This window comes from Saccopteryx bilineata, chromosome 1 (assembly GCF_036850765.1).
Source record: "Saccopteryx bilineata isolate mSacBil1 chromosome 1, mSacBil1_pri_phased_curated, whole genome shotgun sequence".
Taxonomy (NCBI): domain Eukaryota; kingdom Metazoa; phylum Chordata; class Mammalia; order Chiroptera; family Emballonuridae; genus Saccopteryx; species Saccopteryx bilineata.
The window spans coordinates 32,920,056-32,942,207 of NC_089490.1; the positions used below are offsets into that span (position 1 = coordinate 32,920,056).

General features: G+C 35.7%; 1 protein-coding gene across 1 annotated transcript in view; it reads right to left on the minus strand.

Moving 5' to 3' along the window:
* The window catches only part of COL21A1 (collagen type XXI alpha 1 chain), a 200,179-nt gene that overhangs the window by 62,120 nt on the left and 115,907 nt on the right, over positions 1–22,152 (minus strand). The window contains exons 13-16 of the mRNA XM_066252823.1: positions 7,641–7,694; positions 7,134–7,189; positions 6,378–6,429; positions 6,209–6,262 (exon numbers count right to left, since the gene is read on the minus strand). Of these exons, the coding sequence (XP_066108920.1) occupies positions 6,209–6,262; positions 6,378–6,429; positions 7,134–7,189; positions 7,641–7,694 (216 nt within the window). The remainder of the gene's footprint in view (positions 1–6,208; positions 6,263–6,377; positions 6,430–7,133; positions 7,190–7,640; positions 7,695–22,152) is intronic.

Sequence of the window (22,152 nt, forward strand, 5' to 3'; positions counted from 1 at the left end):
TAAATGCTTTCAGAAAATAGAAGCTAGTATTATTACCTGAAAACCAAAGCTGTACAAAAATATCACAAGAAAACTACTGACCAATACCCCTCATGACAAAGGACACAAAACTCAATACAAAATATTTACAAGTTAAATCCTAAATTCATAAAAACAATAATATAAGATGACCAACTGGATTTATTCCAACAATGCAAGGTTAGTGTAACATACAAACTCAATTAATGTTCTTAGTTATTTCAAGGAAATAAAGGAGGAAAACCATATAATTTACTTAAGTAAAGAAAAGTTTTTTGACAAAACTTAATACCTTATCATAATTAAAAAGAGAAAAACATCTGAAAAAATTAGGAAAAAAAATTTCCTCAACCTGAGGAAGTATTTCTATGAAAAACTAACAACTAACACTTACTGGTAAAAAATGGCAGGTTTCTGTGCAAGGTCAGAAACAGGGAAAGAAAGTATACCCTCACCACTTCTATTCAGCATTGCATTGGAGGGCACTGTCAGTGCAATAAAACTATTAAAATAAATAAAATTACCTAAATTAGTTTGAAGAATAAAAAATGTCTTTATTTGCAGAGAATATTATCATCTAAGCAGGTGACCCTAAGAAATTTATACAGAAAATTACACGAAGCCATAAATGATTTCAGCAATATTGCAAGAAATATAATACGTGATCTGTGTACCAAAACTAATTCTGTACTTTCATAATCTAGCAAAAAAACAAAAATAAAATTTTAAAGTCTATTTATAAGAGTATGATAAAATGAAATACAATACTTGTATATGAATTTAACATACAAGAGCTGTATGCTGCAAACCAAAACACTGTTGTGATAAATTTTAAAAAACCTAGGAAAGTAGAACAATATACCATGTTCTAAGATTAGAAGGCTCAATATGGTTACCACCATAACTCCCCCCAAACAAATGTGAAGATATGTAGATACTCTCCTCTCTGAAAGTTGGGGCTTAATTCCACCCCTACTTCCATCTTGAGTAGGCTAGATTTAGTGAATTTATTCCAAAGAAAATGTGGAAAGAAAAAATCAGGCCCTGGCCAGTTGGCTCAGCGGTAGAGCGTCGGCCTGGTGTGCAGGAGTCTTGGGTTCGATTCCTGGCCAGGGCACACAGGAGAGGTGCCCATCTGCTTCTCCACCCCTCGCCCTCTCCTTCCTCTCTGTGTCTCTGTTCCCCTCCCGCAGCCTCAGGTGCTAGAATGGCTCTGGATGCAACAGAGCGAAGCCCCAGAGGGGTGGAGCATCACCCCCTTGTGGGCATGCCGGGTGGATCCCGGTGGGGCGCATGTGGGAGTCTGACTGCTTCCCGGTTTCCAGCTTCAGAAAAATGAAAAAAAAAAAAAAAAAGAAAAATCAGTAACTTTTTGGTGAAGAAACCTGACAGGTGATTAAAGTTAATAAAAGCTATGCTTACTTGTGGATGGTGCATACTCTCTGATATGCTAACAGGGCAATTCTCTGTTGTGTTATTCTTCTCTCAAAAAAAAACATAATCCCTGTCTAATCAAGAGGAAAACACCAGGCAAACCCAAATTGAGTGACATCTACAAAATACCTAGCCAAGGCTCTTCAAACTGTGAAAGTCATAAAAAAAGAAAAAAAAAACCTGAGAAATTATCACAGATCAAGTGATAAAGAAGTATGACAAATAAGTGCAATGTGGGATATCCTACACTGGATCATGGAACAGACAAAGGACAATAGTGAAAAAACTAATAAAATCCAAATAAAGTATTGAGTTCAGTTTCCAACAATTTGCCAATATTGATTTCTTAGTTTTGATGAATGTATTGTAGTAACATAAGATGTTAACGTGAGAAGACACTGGGTAAAGCATATAAGGGAATTTTCTGTACTGTATCTGCAACTTCTCTGTAAATCTAAAATTATTCCCAACTAAAAAGTTTATTTAACAAACAACAGTAGGCTTTTTTTGTAAAAATTTTAAGATGATACTAAAGCTTATATAAGACTAATATGGATCTAGGATATCCACTACAATTTAAAAACAGAAAAGTAAGTTTAGAGTACTTACACTACCCGATTCCAAGTCTTATTTTAAAGTTATGGTACGCAAGACAGTGCATTGTTGAGAAAGGACAGAAATATAGATTATTGAAATTGAACCAAGATTCCAAAAAATAGTTTTATACTGATCAATTGATATTTGGCAAAAATAGTCATATAATTCCATAAGAAATGATACTTTTTGCCTGACAAGGTGGTGGCACAGTGGGTAGAGTGTCGGACTGTCGGACTAGGATGCAGAGGACCCAGGTTCGAGATCCCGAGGTCACCAGCTTGAACGTAGGCTCATCTGGTTTAAGCAAGGCTCACCAGCTTGAGTTCAAGGTCGCTGGCTTGAGCAAGGGGTCACTCAGTCTGCTGGAGCCCCCCAGTCAAGGCACATATGAGAAATCAATCGATGAACATCTAAGGTGCCGCAAAGAAGAATTGACACTTTGCTTCTAATCTCTCTCCCTTCCTGTCTGTCTGTCCCTCTCTCTGACTCTCTCTATCTCTGTCACACACACACACACACACACACACACACAAAGATACTTATTTTTCAATAAATAGTGCTAGAATAACTGGATCTCTATACAGAAAAAAAATCAACTTTGGCTTTTGACTCACACCTCAGAAACATAGAAATTAATTCAAAATGGATCATAGACCTAAATTTGTAATCTAAGAAAATATTAATTTTAAAAATATTCAGAAAATATAATGTGCCAAATATAAGTGTCTAGAAAAATTGTTTTTCTTTTAGAAGAAAATATAGAAGAAAGTTTGTGACCTTAAATTAGGTAAAGATTCTTAAGTAGTACACAAAAGCATGAATAATAAAATAATTTAAGAAACTGGTCTTCATCCAGACCAAAAACTTTTTCCCACTAAATGATAACACTAGAAAAATAAAAAGGCAATCCAAAGATTGGGAGAAAATATTTGCAAGCATATATCTAATAAAAAAAATCCAAATATAGTAAGAACTCTTACAACTAATAAAAATAAAACCCCTAAATGTTTTAAATGGTCAAGTGTTTGAATAGACACTTCACAAAAGAAGATATACAAATGGCCAACAAGTTCATAAAATGATGTCAACACCATCGTCATCTGGGAGATGCTAACTAATGAGATGCCATTACCTACCAACTAAAGTGGCTAAAATATAAAAAGGGTGATAACGCTAAGTGTTGACAGAATTTGGTAAAATTGGAATTCCCATGTATTACTGATGGAAATAGAAGAATATGTAACCACTTTAGAAAATAGGTAGCTTTTTAAAAAGTATGTACTCATCATACAACCCAGTAGTTCTAGGGATCAACCCAAGAGAAATTAAAGCATATCCAACTCAGATGTCTATAAGAATACTCATATCAACATTACACATAAGTGTCAAATACAGGAAACGAGTCAAATGTTCACAAACTGATGAGTGAAAATAGTAACTGTCATATCTCTATATGACTTAAATGCATGATTACATTTAAATGAACTGATAAGAATGGTATAAAAGTAACAGAAAGCAGAGCAGTAGTTGCCTGGTAGCAAGGGGTAGGATTAGTAATAAACTGCCAAGGAGAATAAAAGAATTATTTGGGGTTACAAAAATTCAAAAATTTGGATTTGGTGGTAGTTGCACGAATGAGTGGTTTTATTTCTACATGAATTGTACTTCAATAAAGCTATAAGGGCCCTGGCCAGTTAGCTTAGTCAATTAGAGTGCCATCCTAAAACACCAAGATTGCTGGTTCGATCCCCTGTTAAGGCACATCTGAAAAGCAACTAATGAACATACAGCTAAGTGGAACAACAAATTGATCAAATAAATGCTTCTCTCTCCCTCTCTTCCCCAACCCCATCAGCCTCTCTCTGCCTCTCTTAAAAAAAAAACAACTATAAAAATGATACTATTTACAATAGCATTAACAATATTATACTTAGAAAAAACAAATCAAATATCTGCTACACCTTTATAAAGGAAATTATTAAATACTTTAGAAACATTTAAATAGGACCTAAATAAGTCAGTAATATACCATGGGAAAAATAAAAACACATACATATGCCTACACATACAGCTATTTCCACTTTCTTAACCACGTGATCAAGTAAGATTATGTATTAATTTTAAGTGACCAGAGCACAGTGCCCAGATATTTGGTCAAACACTAGTCTGGACAGTGTTCTGAAGGTGTTTTTTAAAGATATAATTAACGTTTAAATTAGTAACCTTTGAGATTTGAAAATTATATTACCCTCCATAATGTGGGTGGGATTTATCCAATGGGTTGAAGGACTTGAGAAAAAATGACTGAGATGTTCCTGAGGAAGAAAGAATTCTGTCTTCAGACTGTCTTTGGATTAGATCTGCTTTTCTCTAGATTTGCCTGCCTGCCCTGCAGGTTTTGGATATACTAGCCTTTCCAGTGGTGTGAGCCAATTCCTTCAAATGAAACAATCGCAATGTCTCTATCAGAGAAAAATTAGGTATGATTCAATACCCAGCGATTCCCAAAATAGAAATTTGAACTGGAGACCATTCAGTAAAAGTAACATTATTCAGTGCTAAAAGGAAATGAGCCATCAAGCCACAAAAAGACATGGAGGACCCTTAAATGCATATTATTAAGTGAAAGAAGCCAATATAATAAGGCTACATCTTGTGTGATTCCAACTATATGACATTCTGGAAAAGGCACAGATACAGAGACAGAAAAAAGATCAGTGATTTCCAGGAGTTGAAGGGAGGAAAGGATGAATAGAGCACAGAGGGTTTTTATGGCAGTGGAACTATTATGTATGATATCAAAAGGGAACCATAATGTAAACTATGGACTTTGAGTGACAATCATATGTCAAAGTAGGTCTATCAACTGAATCAAATGTACCACTCCAGTGTGAGAAGTCGATTTGGGAACTGCCCTAAAAAATAAAGTGTTTGTCTTTTTAAGTAAATAGGCATTTTTAAAAATCATAAATTATTCCAGTAAAAAATTATAAAAAAAATAATAATAAGACCCTGGTTGGTGGCACAGTGGATAGAGCATCATCCTGGAGTGCCTAGGCTACAGACTTGACCCCGAGGTCACCGGTTTGAGCCCTGGCCGCCAGGACACATATGAGAGGCAATCAATGGGTGCACAACTAAGTGGAATGAGTTGATGCTTCTCTCTATCTCAAAAAAAAAAAAAATTACAAACAAATGAGAAAAAATAAATAATTGTTTTCAGGAAATCCATACTAGTTAGAAAAATGGGAGATATAACCAAAGTTAAAGATGAGGGGTGGCATGAATCTATCAGGAAAGCAAATACCAAGAGTAAATTGACCTCAAGATGTTAAACACAGGTCTATGCCCCAGTAATTCCACTACTAGGAATAATACCCAACAGAAATAAAACATACATCCTCACAAAAACTTGTACACAAATATTCAGAACAGCACTATGGATAATAGTAATATTGTTGGCTAATAAATAGCCCAACATGGATTCATAAATAAAATGTGACATATTCATACAATGAAACATTATCAGCAGTAAAGAGGAATAAAATATACTGATATGGGCCAAGACATAGATGAACCTGGAAAATATTATGGTCATTGAAAGAGATTAAGAATGAAAGACCACATACTATATGATTCCTTTTATATAAAATGTTCAGAGTACACAAATCCAGAGAAAGAGAAAGTAGATTAGAGGTTGCATAGGGCTGGAAATGGAGGAATAATGGCGTGGGTAGAAATAGGGAGTGACTGTTAACAAGTATAGGGTTTCTTTTTGAGGTGATGAAAATATTTTAAAATTAGACTCTAGCAATGATTACATAACTCTGTAAATATACTAAAAAATATTCAATTGTACTGAAACCTTAGCCTATTGGGAGTGAGAGCTAAGAACTTATGCTTCATACCAACCAAACAAACCCGACTGAATGGTTTTTTCAAAGAAGTCAACCTTTTAATATCCTGGAGGTTTATTTCTATCATATAAAAATTCACAACAAACTCAAAAGAAATTTAGTATGATTTTTAAATTACAATAAAACAACCTTAGATCATTAATTTTATGCTAATGTCATATGTAAAGAAGTCTAATACTGGTACATTTTCCGAGTGTTCATTTCCAAACTACAGAAATCTTTTCTGTTCTGTTTGTAAATACCTTGTAACCAGGACTACCCATTAATCCATCCTTTCCATGTCGCCCTGGTTCTCCCTGAAAGGTAAAGACACATATTTAATTATAGTTTTGCAACAATTTTTAAAAGAAAGATACTATAAGATCATTTTTATTTAAAACAAAGCATGCAAGAACTTTTCATCAAACTCACAGCACGTCCCGGAAGGCCAGGAAAACCAGCATTCCCCTTTTCACCTTTTGCACCCTGTATCAATAGAGAACACTTAAAGACAATCCTTACAATAATCTTTTAAACTTTCAACTCACACTTAATTAGGACAGTAAGTTAACCTCCTTATATAGTGACAGAATCCGCAGAACTATAGCTCGTGTTTGCCTTTGAAACCTACTAGCAGAGTACTATTTTACCAGGACAATGGACAAACCTGAGACACTGAAAACACTGACAGACGCAGAAATATCACAAGCATCTAAACACAGAAACCACATCTTGGAAAAATTAATAAGGCAATGAGTATTTTAAAGATGCAGAGAATATAACCGTCCTTCAATGTGAAGAACTAGCAAGGCCCATAACATCAATTCGCAATGGATATACTGTGAAGCAACTATTACTTCCAAGGAATCTCTTCCTGTAATTACTGTCAAAGTTTAAAATGACCAGTAACACACCATAGGCTCAAGAAGACAAACAATAACAACAGAACAACCCCAAACAAAAAACCAACGCCCCCCCCCAAAAAAAGACAATGCATCAACATATTCTTGTAGCATACCATGCCTAACAAACAATCACCAGTTATTTTCTCCATTGGTTTTAATAAAACCCCTGAGATATGTGAATAAAACTAATTGCTAAAATGGTGGTTTGGGATGAAAATTCAAGCTTTCTATTTACATTACAGTGAAAGTTCAATATGGATACTTTGTTTTGTGACCGATACTTCCCTTTTTGCCATAAAATCCAGGTGACCCTTTATCTCCTTTGGGACCCATTTCACCCTAGAAGACAAAATACAAATATTGAATTTTAGAGATATAGGAATATTTTTCTCACATATTAAAGAAAAAATTATACCAATTATAAACAAGAGTTTAATACTCCAACAACAAAATAAAATAAAAAGAATTTAAGCTTTGTTTACAAAAGTTCTATTTTCCAGGCTTAAAACAAAAAAAAAGGAAAAATAAGGATAGTTGGGACTTCTATATAATAAAACTTACTCATCAATTTTTCAAGGCTTCAATATTTATGACTAGAAATTTTAAAGAAACTTTTCAAAGCTTTATGTGAACTATAATATTAATGTTAATCTAATCATTTACTTTAGCACACTTTAATTTACATATAAGCATTTATTTATAATACCTTTATAATATAAAGTTTGAATATGAAATTTGAAAGAATATATGGCATTGCTGCATATATTTTAAAAGATCAGATTTTGTCCACCTTTGATCCTGGCATTCCATGAAGCCCAGAAAAACCAGGAAGTCCACGGTCACCCTGAAAAATAAAACTAGAATTAATGAAAGAAAACACATTTCAGCCTAAAAAATCAATCATATATATCATGTATATTTCAACCTTACACGTTTCAAAATCCATTGAAAATAAATCTGCAAACAGTTAAATGCATATCTACAGTACAACCCTATCTCTATGAAAGAGTAATGTTAATTTTTCAGGGTTTGATTTATGTTCAGAAAAGGAAAGCATCTGGGGGCTTAGGGGTATCTCATCAGCAGTCCTAACCACTCACTCAGCCTCCATCCACACTTCACATAAACAACCTTCCCTCAGCCCCTTCTACGTGTGTATGAGTAGACACAACTGTGTTGGAAGGCCCTATTAGGACAGAGACAGGAAGAAGCCTGCAGACCCGAGGAATGGGATTGGGGTGGCTTGTGCAGGGATTGCCAAGACCAGGGATCTGGAATGTTACAAGGGAATCATGGGCTACAGGTGTGCCTCTAGGTTGGTCCTGAGGACCTATCACTCAACACTAGGGAACACAGCTAAAAAGTAGGGTATATCAGGACTTCTGTCTCTCTGAGGGTAGTAATGACAGAGTTTTTGCAAGACCTCTTCTCCATGCCTATGTCAGTTTCTTATAAGATTTTTCTTTAGTTTTCTTAAGATATTTGGTGTTTCCTGGTTGTCAGCTCACAGGGAAGCTGATGATAAGCTCTCAGTGGGTACTGTTCATTGCGCTCCATTATACTATGATCTCATCTGGTGGGGTCATTTTGATAGGGGAGCCCAGAAGTAAGAAATCTGGCTTCACTAATAGTAACTTTTAGTCGTAATAAATAGGAAATATATAAGGGTTAAGAAATAGTTCATCTACTTGTTATTCTCTCCTAATAGCTCCCTGGCCTTTGAAATGTAGCAAAAAGTTGACCTTTGCAGGAATGTTGGAAAAAGCTTACATTGGGGAGAGAGCTGATAATTAGGGGAGTTTAAGTCACAATAGTTGTTTATAAAAGCCAAAACACAGGATGTACTGTGAAAAGTCAAGGCCTATAAATTAAATAAAAACTTAGTTCACCAATCTTAAAGCTTTACTCTGTATCTTAAGAAAACAGGGAGTCTTTTCACAGACAATTTAGAGGTGCCAGGTCCCAGCTGTTCCTGGGAGACACTTCCCTGGAGATTTTACTAAGGACATCAGACAGGACTATACTGAGTAGGCCTGAGCTACATCAAAAGAAATCGCAAAGGCCTGACCTGTGGTGGCACAGTGGATAAAGTGTCGACCTGGAAATGCTGAGGTCGCTGGTTCGAAACCCTGGGCTTGCCTGGTCAAGGCACATATGGGAGTTGATGCTTCCAGCTCCTCCCCCCTGTCTCTCTCTCCTCTCTCTCTCCGTCTTTCTCTCTCTCCTGTCTAAAATGAATAAATAAAAAAAAAAAAAAGAAAAAAAAAAAAAAAGAAATGGCAAAGGAGATGTTCCTGAGCTGAACCCACTACGTGACTAATTGCATAGATTTTTTTTATTTTTTTTTCTTTTACCCCTTACACCATTACTAACAGCCCCTAAACCCTATAAATCCTACCAGCACCAGGAGAATGGTAAGCTAGTTATTTTGGAAAGGAGTCACCTGCCTTCTCAAGTTGCTGCAATTTGAAATAAAAGACACACCTTATGCCTACTCACTCCTCATCTCTCTTTATTGGCATTAAGGGTGGTGGGTAACCCTGAAACCGGCTTTATTTTCTGGTTACATATTTTGGTGACCCAATTGGGACCCATCAGGACCTCTGGTAAGTTTTGATGGGAATCCCAATGGGTTACTTGGATGGACAGGCCCGTGGGAGCTAGACTTTAAAAACTCCCTGACAAATGCCAAGTATTTATTTATTATCGGGGATACAGCCAACTCTGCTCCTTGGTGTCCCCCATCAGGATCAGCCCAGAACAAATAAAGATGAGGGTGTCATTTAGGTAAGTACTATTCTTTTATATTGGTCTGATCCCACGTTGAAATTTTGTCTCCCGTAAAAGACACATTTTTGCATTTACATTGGTAAAAATAGTCCTTTTGTTTTGCATTTGTCTTCCCTGTACATTTAAATTAGCAATACCTCAGATAGTACCTGTTGTTTTATTGGTTATAACCTACTAAGTAATATCAAAAATAGGAGACACCACATCTATTTCTAAAAAAAAAAAAAAAAAAAAAATGTCCATTAGGACATATCTAATTGGTCAACCTATCCTTATAAATTTATAAAATACTATCAACTTAAAATGGCCAAGATATGACTCTTTTAAAGCCTGAGTTAATTTCTCACATACAAAATTAGATATGCCAACTCTAATGTTAAACTAAAAAAAATAGTCTCATTCCTGTATTAAGTACTCTGGACATTGTTACTTTAAAACTAAAATACAGCCTGACCTGCAGTGGATAAAGCATCGACCTGGAAATGCTGAGGTCGCTGGTTCGAAACCCTGGGCTTGCCTGGTCAAGGCACATATGGGAGTTGATGCTTCTAGCTCCTCCCCCCTTCTCTCTCTCTGTCTCTCTCTCTCCCTCTCTCTCTCCTCTCTAAAAATGAATAAATAAAAAAATTTAAAAAAATTTAAAACTAAAATACATAAAAAAACACTCCCTTAAACTTAAATAAAATTTTGAATCCTAAACTTATTTCTTTGTTTAGTATTCTGTAAGGCCTTGCCATACTAATTACTGTACTTTGTATTGATTATCTTCACAGTTAAGGACCAAATAACAATTCTAGTATTAAGTTTAATCAGATTCTATTTATGTGTCATGCCCATGTCTCTCTACTGTAATTGTCTTGTTTATATATCAAATTGTACTCAGGTCTGTAAAATAGGAGAAGTCAAATTCAGTTTAAAAACTTATCTGTCTAAAATTCTTATTCTTCTATGGCAAAGGACAAATAAGGAGTCTAGCCTTCTCTACCACTATTAAAATACTATAAAATAAAGTAATTCCAAATGTTTTTTTAATCAAGTGGTCTAGAAAAACATTTGCTATTAGTACAGTGTTAATAGCAATTAAATTCAATTAGTGTCTTTTAAGGTTATTAACAAAAAACATCTTTACTTTGCCCAAGTTTATAACAGGTTCCTATTATCTCTGTTAAGTCTTAAAAATATGGCCCTGGTTGGTTGGCTCAGCGGTAGAGCATCGGCCTGGCGTGCGGGGGACCCGGGTTTGATTCCTGGCCAGGGCACATAGGAGAAGTGCCCATTTGCTTCTCCACCCCCCTCCCCTCCTTCTTCTTTGTCTCTCTCTTCCCCTCCCGCAGCCAAGGCTCCATTGGAGCAAAGATGGCCCGGGCGCTGGGGATGGCTCCTTGGCCTCTGCCCCAGGCACTAGAGAGGCAGAGCGACGCCCCGGAGGGGCAGAGCATCGCCCCCTGGTGGGCAGAGCGTCGCCCCTGGTGGGCATGCCGGGTGGATCCCGGTCAGGCGCATGCGGGAGTCTATCTCTCCCCGTTTCCAGCTTCAGAAAAATAAAAAAAAAAAAAAAAAAAAAAAAAGTCTTAAAAATATAAGTGTTTGCCAATAAAAAAAAAACTCTTTCTAAAGGTCATAAAATATATTCATAAAAATATCAATCTAAAATTACTAATTACTTAGTCCTCACTAAAAATTAAGGTTTTTAAAAATTAAAAATTCTAATTACTGTATTTTTCACTCCATAAGATGCACTTTTTCTACCGCAAAAGTGGAGGGGAAAATGCCAGTGCATCTTATGGAGTGAAAAATACAGTATTTTATTAAATATTTTAACACACCACTTGGTTCAGAGTATTTTCTTTCTTATTTTCCTCCTTAAAACCCTAAGTGTGTATTATGGTCAGATACATGTTATGGAGTGAAAAATATGGTAAATTTAAAAAAATTATATAGTTTTAGTAATAAGTGGTATAAAATACAAATATACATTTTTTAAAAAGTAAGTAGTTCTAAAAACTAGTTATTTCTAAATAGTACAAAAGGTTTGTGTAAGTCACAAAAAGTTTATACAGGTTATAAAAGATCTATACAACACCCCCAAAATTAAAAATTATTTTAATTGCAAATAAAAAAAGAACATACATATTACAAAAAAAGGGACTTTAAGAAAATTGTCCTAAAAAATTAAAATATATATTAGACTAACTAGACCTATTTAATATACTTAAAATCACTTTTAAAAACTTTACAAAATATAACAATAACAATTATATTTTGTTTATATACATATATTTTATTACAACAGGTACTCTGCAAATTCTGTAAAAACCTCTAAAAGTCTACAAGTCTTTAATATACCTTTATTAGTTATTCTAATTGTTATTCAGATCTGTAACCATATTTTAAGTTTTTCTTTTTATCAAAAGCAGCCACTATTTTAATCTAAGTTTACAAATACATTATATTTCCAAAGTAATCCATAAAAAGGACTTAAATTTATTCTAAAAAACAGGTTTCTAAAAATAAATAATCAAATAATTCCTTTAAACTAAAGAAAAATTTATAAAACTCTAAAAAAATAACTGAATTCATAAAAATACTGACAAATAACCAAGATAAACAAAAATTAATTATAAAGCTAAATAAGAAAATTTTTATTTTCCTGACTTTATTCAAAGTATTGTTAATTCTTAAATCTTTTTGTTTTCCAAATATAAGAAAACTTATTTTTCTTAAAATAGATTAGTAAATTATATTTTATAATTAATGTTAGAACATTTATATATTTCTCCCTACTTAAACCCTTCAAAATTTAACAACTCTTAATAAGTAAGCATTATTGTAATAGTAATATATTTATTTACATAAATCCAATAAAAATCTACTCTCTTTAGAAAATACAAAACCAGTTTCTTAATATAATTTTATTAACCAAGACTGTCACCAAAAACATTTAAAAATTAAGATTAACTTAAAATGAATAAAAGCCAATAAAAAAAACACCTTGGTACCTTACTTATTTATGGTTTATAACATTTCTAGGTAAAAAACAAAGGTTACTTTCTTAAAAAATGAAAAAAATAATCCTCAGAACATTCTTATGGTCCTCAAAAACTTAAAAAATTCACCCAAATTTAAAGGTATTTCAGACAAAGCCTAATTACAACTATGTAACTTAGTTCTTTACATATTTATATGCCTTGAAAAACTAATTATAACTCGCCTGACCAGGCGGTGGCACAGTGGATAAAGCATCAGACTCTATCCACTGGAGGATCCAGATTCGAGACCCCAAGGTTGCCAGCTTGAGCACGGGCTCATCTGGTTTGAGCAAGGCTCACCAGCTTGAGCTCAAGGTCACTGGCTTGAGTGAGGGGTCACTCGGTCTGCTGTAGCCCTCCAGTCAAGACACATATGAGAAAGCAATCAATGAACAACTAAGGTGCCACAACAAAGAATTGATATTTCTCATCTCTCTCCTTCCCTGCCTGTCTGTCCCTCTCTCTGACTCTCTCTCTCTGTCACACACACAAAAAAAATTAAAAATACAAACATTTAAAAAAAAAGAAAAACTAATTATAACTCAACCTAAAAATTCCTTATAAAATTCCAACCAAAAAATTTAAAAAACAAGTAGAAGCATATACCATGTTCATGGATAGGAGAAATTAACATCATTAAAATATTCATGCTACCCAAAGCAATCTACAGATTCAATGCAAGTCCTATTAAAATTCCAATGGCAGACTTTACAGATCTAGAACATATATTCCAAAAACTTATAAGAAACCAAAAAATAAAAAAAAAATAGCCCCAGCAATCCTGAAAATGAAGAAAGTGGAAGGTATCACATTTCCTGATATCAGTTATACTATAAGGCTATTGTAATCAAAACAGTCTGGTACTGGCTTAAGAACAGGCATACAGATCAATGGAACAGGACAGAGAACCCAGAAATAAACCTATGCTTTTTTGGTCAATTAATATGTGACAAAGGAGGTAAGAGTATACAATAGAGTAAAGATAGTCTCTTTAATAAATGGTGTTGGGAAAAATGGACGGGGAAAAAAAAAATGAAACTAGACCAATTTAACACCATTCACAAAAATAAATTCAAAATGAATAAAAGGGAAAAAAAATGAAACTAGACCAATTTAACACCATTCACAAAAATAAATTCAAAATGGATAAAAGACTTAAATGTAAGTAGCAAAATCATAAAAATCCTAGAAGAAAACATAGGCAATAGACTCTCAGACATCTCTGGAAGCAATATTTTTCCAATATATCTTCTTGGGCAAGTGAAATAAAGGACAAAATTTAAAAATGTACTATATCAAACTAAAAAGCTTTTGCACAGCAAAAGACACCATTAACAAAATAGAAAGAGAACCCAGTCAATGAGAGAACATATTTGCTGATACATCTGACAAGCGGTTAATAACCAAAATTTATAAAGAACTCCTAAAACTCAACTCAAGGAAGGTAAGCAATCCAATTAACAAATGGGCAAAAGACCTGAATAGACAATTCTCAAAAGAGGACATACAAATGAGCAATAACCATATGAAAAAAATGCTCTTCAGTAATCATTAGAGAAATGCAAATTAAAACCACAGTGAGATATTACCTCACACCTGTCAGAATAGTTCTTATTAACAAATCAACACACAAGTGCTACTTGAGGGTGTGGATAAAAGGGAACCCTCCTGCACTGCTGGTGGTAATGCAGACTCCTGAAGTCACTGTGGAAAACTGTGAAGTTTCCTCAAAAAATTAAAAATGGAACTGCCTTGGCCTGACCTGTGGTGGCACAGTGGTTAAAGCGTCAACCTGGAAATGCTGAGGTCGCCGGTTCAAAACCCTGGGCTTGCCTGGTCAAGGCACATATGGGAGTTGATGCTTCCAGCTCCTCCCCCTGTCTCTGTCTCCTCTCTGTCTCTCTCTGCCTCTCTCTCTCTCTCTCTCTCTCTCTCTCTCTCCTCTCTAAAATGAATAAATAAAAATTAAAAAAAAAAATGGAACTGCCTTATGACCCAGCTATTCCATTTCTAAGAATAGTATTTTTATAGCTTGTAATAAATATCCTTTTCAAGAATAGCTTGAAAATTACCCTTGATTACCTTAATTTTCACCAAAGGTTAATAACAATCTGGCGCGCGTGTGTGTGTGTGTGTGTGTGTGTGTGTATGTGTATGTGTATGTGTGAGAGACAGAGAGAAAGAGAGGCCCACTAAAATCCTATACATTCCAGAGTTTGTCAACGTAAAAGACATTTTTATGAGTTTATTTGAGCCAAACTCACACCAAAAACACGATTTCAAATGCTCGAGAATATGACAGTTGTGCAGTTTCTTTTGAACATTTAGAATGTAAAAGGGGAAGAAAGATTGCATGAATGTGGGAAAAAGCAAGGTACAAGATAGTTAACAAGATTATGTTCATCCTTGAAGATGGTTATGCCTTCCAGTGGTCTAAAACCACTGGCATTTCCAAGGCGTGTAACTAGATACATGAGAACAATAGACGGGGCTTGCTTAAGGCAAAGCCTAACCTTTTTATAGGCTTGAAGAGTGACTACCACCAGGACCTGCCCAGTTAGGAATTGGTGATCAGATCACCTTGTGAGGTTATTACAGTCAGATTTAGTACAGGTTCCTTTTTCATCTATAAGCTTAAATCCCCAAAATGCCACAAGTTAGCCAGGCAGAGGGCAAAAGGAAAAAAAAATTAAGGAGCCACCAATAAACACAACAAGAAAACAGGATGATTTTCTTTCTCCTATCATGTGAATAGATTGATAAGACAAGAACCAGAACTACCTTCGAATATATATATATATATATATATATATATATATATATATATATATATATGTTTTTCCCTTTTGCTTGGAGCAAGAGGGAGTGGAAAAAGATCCTAGAGAGAGAAAAGAGATTAAAGTTAATAGAACAACTGCAGCTGACTCTTCAGAAGACTGAAATGAGGTAACCAGTTGAAGGGCTGGCAAGATTAAGATATGTACTTAATGAAATGGAATTTAGCTGGGCAATAAATACTTGATAAAACTACAGAAGAAAGGGGCAAACCAGGATTTCCTATGAAGACTAAATAAAGTCCCAGCTAAGATTTATTCTCTGGCCAGTTTTAGAAGACACGACTTTCAAAGTTGACTTACTGGAGATGACAAAGCTCAGACGAAGTGAGAAGACTAGGAGCACACTCACCAACATTGGGACAAAAACATTAAAATATGGACAAAGCTACCTTCATGTCCATAAGTTGAGATTTTTAAGTAAAAGAAAAAGGCATGGCATCCATAGTAACATCCAACAGTTAGGGGGGCTGGGGAGAGAAGCGGGGGTCAGAGAAACTTAATGAGCAAAATGGTTGGGGAATATTGAGACAGTAACTACAAGAAAGTGTGACCCAAACACATTATACTCAGCCACGTTTTGGTCAAGGTTTAAAGGTAATTGGTAGCAAATGTGGTCAAGTTAAGCCAAATTTTATACACAATGGGCATGTAATGTGAAAGACAAATAAATGTTCTCGTGCTGCCCACTGAGCCATTGGATCATCCATTACTGCAGTACAGCTAAGCCTACATTAATACAAAAATTGGTATAGCAGAAAGAGGACTCTGCCAAAACAACAATATTAACGTTTATATGTGGCACTATGGAGTTAGGCAGTGAGCAGTATAAAACAGTTATTGGAGGTTGGAAAAATGTTTATTCATGTAATGCAGTGGTGAATATTTTACTAAAATTTTTCTTGTAATAACTTGAAAAGCAAATCATGCACCAAATGAACTTGCGACTAGAGGTAAAGAATTGAGAAAACAGGCCCTGGCCGGGTAGTACAATTGGTTAGAGCCTCATCCTGATATGCAAAGGTTGCAGATTCAACCCCCAGTCAGAGCACATACAAGAATCAACCAGTGAATGCCTAAATAAGTGGGACAACAAATTAATATTTCTCTTTCTCTGTCTCTTTTTTTCTCTCTCTCTTTTCCTTTCCTCCCTCCCTTCCATTCTCTGTAAAACCAGTTGATTAATAATAATAAAAAAGGAACTGAGAAAACAGAATGTTAGTATCATGAATTAGTTGGTATTGGTTTATTTGACAAGGTACTGTTAAAGAGATGAACTCAGAAAACAATTGCCCAGTTTGCAAGTAGTAATTAAAAGAAATAGACCACAGCCCCAGCTGGTGACACAGTGAACAGAGTGTCAATCCGGAGTCCTATGATCATGGGTTCAATCTGGGATCTCTGGCTGGATCCTGAGGCCCGGCTTGACTGCAGGTCATGGCACATTTGAGAAGCAATCAATGGCTACATCCAAAAATACTGGGTTTAGGATTCGTTTGTTATTGCAGCATAACCTACTCTATCCTAGCTTGAGTCTTCCAAAAAAATGTCTATACAACAGATATTCTGAGGAGTCACAGTCTTGGTTCTATCCAAGTTTACAAGAGATTAGAATCAAAGAGAACCCAAGATTTACAGTAAGCTGGTTCTATTTTCTATAGGTTGCCTCCAAAGCTTTCAAGATTGGTGCAAATGCCTTTGGAGAGGCTGTTTATCTCATAAATTGATCTAGAGTTACAGTTTCTAAAGTCAGGTCCAGATTATTTATTTCAGTAATAAGAGAATATGAAAATTAATATTTTTAAAATCTCTTTATTTTAAAGTTTCTCAGTGTATGTATTTGTTTCCAAAGGACATAATGCTTTGTACAGTAACATAGGCATATAATTCATACATATATACAGGACTACATGCTCAAAAGTCTTCTACTACAAAGATTCTACAAGTTAAAGTTTGATTCACTCTATGATCCCACTTTCATTAAAGAGATATGTAGCCTGACCAGGCGGTGGCACAGTGGATAGAGCATTGGACTAGGATGCAGAGGACCACGGTTCAAAACCCTGAGGTTGCTGGCTTGGGCATGGGCTCATCCAGTTTGAGTGTGGGATCATATACATGACCCCATGGTCTCTGGCTTGAAGCCCAAGGGTTGCTGGCTTGCATCCGAGGTCATTGTCATGAGCAAGGGGTCACTCAGTCTGCTGTAGCTCCTACCCCCGGTCAAGGCCCATATGAGAAAGCAATCGATGAACAATTAAGGTTCCACAATGAAGAATTGATGCTTCTCATCTCTCTCCCTTCCTGTTTGTCTGTCCCTCTCTCTGTATCCTTCCCTGTCTCTGTCACAAAAAAAAGAGAGATATGTAGACCATGAATCCTATCTCATACCACAATCAGCACAACCTAAACTCATTCATCCAACTACCTTCATCCTCCTACAATCTACTCAGCTACGGACAGGCATGCAGGTGCAGGCAACAGCATGAAAGTGAAACACACCACACTGCTATAAATTATTCTGTCCAAAGAAGAAAAATGTGAAAAGAAAGCCACATTCAGATCAACACACTTTATCTCCACTCCGTGATCCTTAAGTAACTTCAGACAAATTATTTAACTTTTTCACTTCTGTTTTCCAAATTGTAAAATAGGAATGATTTACTTCACAATTAATATAAAAATAGGCATAGCATGACTTAGTCTAATAATCATATATGTCTTTCTGTGAGGGTTCTATGTGATAATAATAATATGGATAATACCAATATATTATAAAACATGTCTAAAAATATAATAACAAAAAATATACACACAATAGTAAAGGCTTTCAAGCACCCAATACACCAAAAACCTTACACATTTTGGTTGGTTTTTTCTCCTCTCCATTAAAAACAAATGCTAAAGCCCTGGCCAGTTGGCTCAGCAGTAGAGCGCTGGCCCGGCATGTGGAAGTCCCAGGTTCAATTCCTGGTCAGGGCACATAGGAGAAGGGCCCATCTGCTTCTCCCCCCTTGCCCCTCTCCTTTCTCTCTCTCTCTCTCTCTCTCTCTCTCTCTCTCTTCCCCTCCTGCAGCCAAGGCTCCATTGGAGTAGAGTTGGCCCAGATGCTGAGAATGGCTCCATGGCCTCCACCTCAGGTGCTGAGGATGGCTCCATGGCCTCTGCCTTAGGTGCTAGAATGGCTCCAGTTGCAGGGGAGCAATGCCCCAGATGGGCAGAGCACCGCCCCCTGGTGGGTATGCTGGGTGGATCTCATTTGGATGCATGTGGGAGTCTGTCTGCCTCCCGGCTTCTCACTTCAGAAAAACACAAAAATAAATGCTAAGTCTTACTCAAGCTTGGGTAATGATGACTTACTGGGAACTGTACAAATCTACTAAAATGTCCCCACTCTCTAACACAAGGAAGGGCATTTCCCTGGGGTGTGGGGATCGCCATCGAACTACTCAGGCCTAAAAAATAAAATGTGGATTCCCGAGCTTCTACTACAGGGTCACTGCCATAGCTTATCAGTGACCAGAGAAGAGAGTGTACCCAAAGTGAAATGAGAAATCAAGTTCAGAAACAAGGAAATATGAAGCGCTCTGTAAAAACTCAATAAAAGCTAAGTTTCCCAATGACGCCAGTACCACAAAAGAAAACAGGACAGGGAGCAGCCAATACATGAGGCAGGAAATGGAATTACTGGTCCCTCGTAATGAGTTGAGATGCTGAATCCATTACAGAGCCTTACAATAAAAGGGGGTCGAAAGATCAGGAAACAATCAAGACTTTGCCAATATATCCAGAGAAGTACTGAAAACCTGAGCACACAGAGGTCAGCACCATATGTGCAAGGCGGACACTCATCCCTAGTGCAGAGAATATGTCGGGGGGGTACAGCTAGTGCTGCTTTGGAGGAAGAGTCTCTGAGGAAAGGGTATAGGAAAGAAGGAAAATGGGGCACCACTCCTTCAAAAAATCAGAGAACATTTTCCAGAAAATTTCGGGTTCTAACAACGCTTCCATGCATTCTCCAGATTCAGATAAAGCACACTACTTTATTAGAAAACAAAGTATATATATATGTGTGTATAAGTATTGATTTAATAATGTTTTAATTATATTAACTGTAACATTATGTCAACATATTAATCACCACACTTATCACCAATATGTATAATTATATGTTTGCTATATTAATTCATATTCCTATAAGTTTATATTTACTAATATTACCACAATAGACTTGATTAAGGAATGAGAGAAAGGGAACAGGGCTAACCAACCCACGATTTAGAGAATAGAAAGAAGAAGAAGACATAATAGCTAAACTATGAAAAAGTAACCAACTAGTAAGAGAAAATATAGGAACATGTGATATCCCAGAAGCAAAGAGAAGAAATCATTTTAAGAGGAAGGGACAGTTATTTGTGTCAAATGCTACTCAGACATACAAGATAAGCAGAAATTATTGGAAAACACTGACTACTGGATTTTAAAGATGGTAGACATTAGTGATCTAAATATGTAGACACGGTTGGGACAGAAATTCCACTGGCATGTGTCAAAGAGAGAAAGGGACGTAAGAGAGTGAGTTAAGTCATGCTCATATTGTGGTGGGAATGAAGAAAGGGATAGTAACTACACAAGGCTATGTGCTTGTTTGAGATCGGTCATCTTTTGGACTATTAGAATAATTTAACTAGCAAAGAAGAAAAACTAATGACACAGATGAGAAGGGCTAGTTAATAACACAAAGTAATACAGAACTATGGGATCCTGAGCACAAAAGGACGGTTAGGTATTATATATAGACAATTCATTGCTATTAATGAGAGAAGGCAGAATGTAGATACATATCCAGGTAGAAGCCGTGGGAAGAAGTTTAGGAAATGCCTGTCTTCTTTGGATGAGCACTTCAACATGCAAATAAATGATAAAAAGTAAATCAAAGATATTTCCAAAACAATTTACCTTATATAATCTGCAGGATGGTGGTTCCAATAAGGAAATCATCACTATTATCATCACCACAAATTTATAGTGCTTAAGTTTGGCCAAGCACATGGCTTCATTTAATCTTCCAAACAAGACCATAAAAAAATAACATAGCACCCACTTTCTAGATTTTAAAAACTAAGTTTGAAGAGACTAAGAAGTATCACTGGCTAATTAAGTAGCCTGAATTCAGAACTCAGCCTGTAACTTTGAACTGCTTTAAACCATTTTTCCCTCTCCCTGTAATACACACACACACACACACACACACACACCACTGTTTACACTGTGATACTTTCAGAAAGCTACATAGCTGTATTACTCTTTTTGAGAAAGCAGAAAACCCTAGCAGCTTTGGCAAGCCAGTTCCAACTATTTCTCCCTCCCATGTCACTAATGGCTGTGCTTTAATATTTTTAAACATTTTGGGGGGGGGGATGGACTTCAGGAACTCTGCCAGAAGTAAAACCACTAACAAACTAAGTTTTAACATATTTTTCCCTAACAACCCTTTTGGTTTGATCCTTTGTTACTTTTCTCTCAATATATCGATATTGAAGTTGATTGTGCCTGAGCTATATATTAGAAATCACTAGAGCCCCTCTTAATCTTTTGACTTTGGAAGCCCAGATACCAACAAGACAGGTAATAACAAGTGTTGGAGGGGCTGTGGAGAAAAAGGAACCCTCATTCACTGCTAGTGGGAATGTAAACTGGTACAGTCATTATGGAAGAGAGTATGATGGTTCCTCAAAAAATTAAGAATAGAACTACCATATGACCCAGCAATCCCTCTACTGGGTATCTACCCAAAACACTCAAAAACACTGATACATAAAGACACATGCAACCCCATGTTCATCACAGCATTGTTCACAGGGCCAAGACATGGAAACAACCAAAGTGTCTCTCAATAGAGGATTGAATAAAAATGTGGTACATATATACAATGGAATACTACTCAGCCATAAGAAATAATGACATATTTCCATTTACAACAACATAGATGGGCCTTAAAAACATTATACTGAGTGAAATAAGTGGATCAGAAAAAGCTAAGAACTATACAATTTCACACATAGGTGGGGTACAAAACCAAGACACATGGACATAGATAAAAGTGAAGTGTTTACCAGGGTGAGGGAGTTGTGGCGGAGGATTAATGAGGGACAAATATACAGTGAAGGAAAATGATTTGACTTTGGGTGATGGGTATACAACATAACCAACAGTTCTAAAGTTATAGAAATATTTACCTGAAACCTATGTATTCTTATTGATCAATATCACCCCATTAATTTTAATTTTCTAAACAAATTTTTTAAATTTTATAAAAAACATAAGGGACTTATTTAAGTAGAGAAGTCTCACTCATCATGGTATTTTTTGGTATTGATACCGAGGACAATGGGAATATGAGGTCTTGAAGGAACTGTTTAAATGTTCAATGCTCTAACAAAGAAATTAAACAAAATACATAATTTGTTCTATAATGATACCTCAGATATAATTAGTTTATTTCTTAAATCTAGAAAAACCAAGTGATGATTTTGTCACAAAGTCTGATAAATTTAAAAAAATCATGAATACTTCCTTTGTCTCCTTTGACTTGAATTTGCTATAAAAATTTCATACACTATTCAAAAGCCCATAAACAGATATCAGT